Source organism: Athene cunicularia (assembly GCF_003259725.1).
Source record: "Athene cunicularia isolate RWA chromosome 7 unlocalized genomic scaffold, athCun1 chr7_part1, whole genome shotgun sequence".
Taxonomy (NCBI): domain Eukaryota; kingdom Metazoa; phylum Chordata; class Aves; order Strigiformes; family Strigidae; genus Athene; species Athene cunicularia.
In genome coordinates this window covers 12,446,955-12,449,987 of record NW_020799107.1, presented here as the reverse complement: position 1 = coordinate 12,449,987, position 3,033 = coordinate 12,446,955, and the positions used below count along the sequence as shown (strand labels likewise).

The 3,033-nt window shown below is 38.3% G+C and overlaps 2 protein-coding genes across 2 annotated transcripts in view; both read right to left on the bottom strand.

Annotated features, from left to right (window-relative positions):
* The window catches only part of LOC113482094 (zinc finger protein 239-like), an 11,004-nt gene extending 10,082 nt beyond the window's left edge, over positions 1-922 (bottom strand). The window contains exon 1 of the mRNA XM_026852425.1: positions 911-922. Coding sequence (XP_026708226.1) covers positions 911-922 — 12 coding nt within the window. The remainder of the gene's footprint in view (positions 1-910) is intronic.
* Positions 368-3,033, bottom strand: part of DIP2A (disco interacting protein 2 homolog A) — a 95,402-nt gene continuing 92,736 nt past the window's right edge. Inside the window, exon 40 of the mRNA XM_026852424.1 lies at positions 368-2,379. Within this exon, the coding sequence (XP_026708225.1) occupies positions 2,127-2,379 (253 nt within the window). The 3' untranslated portion in view covers positions 368-2,126. The remainder of the gene's footprint in view (positions 2,380-3,033) is intronic.

Below are 3,033 nucleotides of genomic sequence, written 5' to 3'. Positions count from 1 at the left end.
GGAAACAGGGCGCCCGGTGCCGAGGGAACGGGCGTTCTACACGCACACGCGCGCCCGCCCACCTCCCCGAAGTCCTCGGCCCCGGTTTAGAAAGCTCCGGTGTGTGGCAGGCGCCGGCCGTGGGAGAGGAGGACCCACACGTGGGGCGGGGCAGGGAGGCAAGCCAGACCCCGGAGAGCATGACATTCAGGAATATGCAGGCTTTGAGGATGTGCGATTGCTTTAACTGTAAAGCACTTATGAAATGTTACAGAAGAAGCCCTTCGGGCATTAAACTGTCCAAACCAGGTGAAAATCTTCTGTAGTAAAGAAGTGAAAACTTTCTGACCTAACAGCGTTTCAACATTCAGCAGTCAGATTTTCAAGAGCCGTTTTGAAATGTTTAATGTGCTTTTTGTTTCAGATTTACTTTACAAGGCAACTTGTCTCACTGTCATCAATATCTAAATACAAAAATCTTACAATGCTTTATTTGCTAAAAACCTAAAACATTAAAGTTGGGGTTAGGTAGTTCTTTCGTTTTGCCAGCTGTTTTTTTATGAGGAGTGTCCCACAGTCCACTGCTAGAAGTTGCTGTACTTAAAACAATAAGTTACACAAGTTCTGTACATAATTACAGTCATAGTAGAGTATGCAGCTGTATGATACACCACAGTCAAACACCATGAGGGCAAAGAACTACTATACATGAAAGCTTTTTGTTGAAGACTTTATTTGACCAAGAGTCAATTTGATATCCTCATATCAGGAGACTGACATCTATCTTTCTTAGGCACTGATCCAGGCAGAATTGCCTTGCAGAAAAACCTGTCTCTTTTGCCAAACTCATGCGTTATTAAAAAAAAATTTCTGTAGCTCAAAGTCTTTAAACAACTCTATAAAAATAATTATTTGCTAGTCCCGTGCTTACCTTCAAATACATGAAGTATTTGAATAACTTCACATTCTCTTTCTGAATTAGGTTCACTGCAGTAATTAGATCAGGCAGAAACTTCAAAACCTTAATTAGTCAAGTGTGACTCAACCAACTGGGTATTTCAGCTTGAAAAAAAAGTGTCTGTCTAAATACAACTCTAAAAAAAAAAAAAAAAGATAGTTTGTACCACAGCAGATCAAGCTAACTAACACTGAGTATCTTTTCCATGGTGGGAAGAAAAAAAAAAAGTCACTATCATAAATTTTAGCACAGGATATTCAGGGAAAACATATTGTAAGACCATGCTTTTGTAAACATTTCTACAAATCATTCAGAGACTATTGGCTTTAGAATGAATTTTCAAATACTTGGCGTTATGTAGGGCAGTAATTAATAGCTAATGCTGTGAAAACAAGCAACTTTACATGAAGTTACGACAGCAAGAGCAGTGAAAGCTCCTGCATCAAGTAGTTAAAACTGAATATTAATTTATATTTTATTATAAAGTTTATAGCATTACAGAGTCCAGCATGGCACAATAAGTAACCTTGTTACAGTTGCAGTATTTGTTTTTGCTTGGTACAAAAAAGCTGAACAGCAGCATAATTGTTCTTATATTGAATCTGGGATTGGAATGAATTTGTTTCTTTTGAATAGGGATGAGTCAGTGATTTAAAATAAAAAGGCTGCATTTTTAAATCTCAATATGTGCAAAATTCCTTTCAGTACAGTAAAGAATACGGTAGAGATGTGTGCAGTCCTGAAAGTTACATGCCAACCCAGATACTGCCAATATATTGCAAACAATCACATGAAGGGTAAACTCTGGTTACTCACGAATTCCGGTATTATTTCCAAGAATCCTCCTCACAGCTGGTGTTCTCTCCCCAACCTGATTTATGTCCTTTTATGCAGTGCATCAAGTACTGACATTCATAATTATTGTAAAAAAAAAAAAAATTGGTCCGTGATAGTTCTGATAAGCTTCCTTCAGGAATTCCAGTAAACGCTCCATCCTAAAACAGCTGTAACTGTTACAATGGATTTATGAAAGCAAATGCAATCTGAGAGATGAAGGTCTGTGAAGATTAGGATCTTCATTTTTCTAAGGTCTTCAACAGCTTTTAAAAACACAGAATGTGAATTCCCATGTTATTGTCTGGAAAGTCCCTTGATTTTGGTGCTTTAGCCTTGACGTGATCTTCTGTTTTCACATGTTGTAGGCAACATAAATAGGATCTAACTGGTCAGCTAAAAATCCATCTCTCAAGTGCATTCGTTGTTTCTCACCACGGGAATTGATAGGAATAACACCAGGGTCCACAATGACCACAACACCTACTATGAGATAATGCTCTTCCAGAACCACATTTGTTACCAGCGCGACCAGGTCCAATGCTTCTTGTTCTGAGCCTTCCAACTCCACAACCACCACAAGCAAGTTGGTCCATGTAAACACAGCGCTGTTGGCATAATACAAATATTAATGGTCAGAAAAAAATACACTGTCGAAGGAAGCTAGTTATCAAAGACTCACTGGAAATAAATTTTGTAAGGACTTGAACAATATAAGAAATGGGAAAAAGTGCCATAATAATGTGAAAATATTCATAAATTAAGAGGTCAAATCTGTAACTTCTTGGGATATTCTCTGTCACTTGTTTTTTAATTGTTCATGTACAAAATATAAGCAGGTTCTTTTATATGTATACAATCATGTATTTAAAAGTTCTTTGCACTTATGTATTAAGTTGGGAACTATTAAGATCTCACATTCACTGTGTGCATACTTGACATTAATGTGCTTGTGTAAATCTTCAGAGATTATTAAACGGAAGACAAAGCTTACAAGTAAACACCACCTCTTTGAGGGGACCTACAGCCAAACGGTATACATCATCCATCAGGACCAAATGACAATAATATATATTAGAAGCAAGAAATCCTTGACATTTATTTACCATGTCCAAGTGCATCCATTCTGACACAGCCAGGGAAGTCAACAACACAACTTGGATGTGTTCTGCTGTACTGTTCATCCCTGCCCTCCCTGTCTTCCACACTATGAAGATCAAACTCTGATAGAAGTGTGGGCTTCCCCCCCCCCCCCCCCCCCC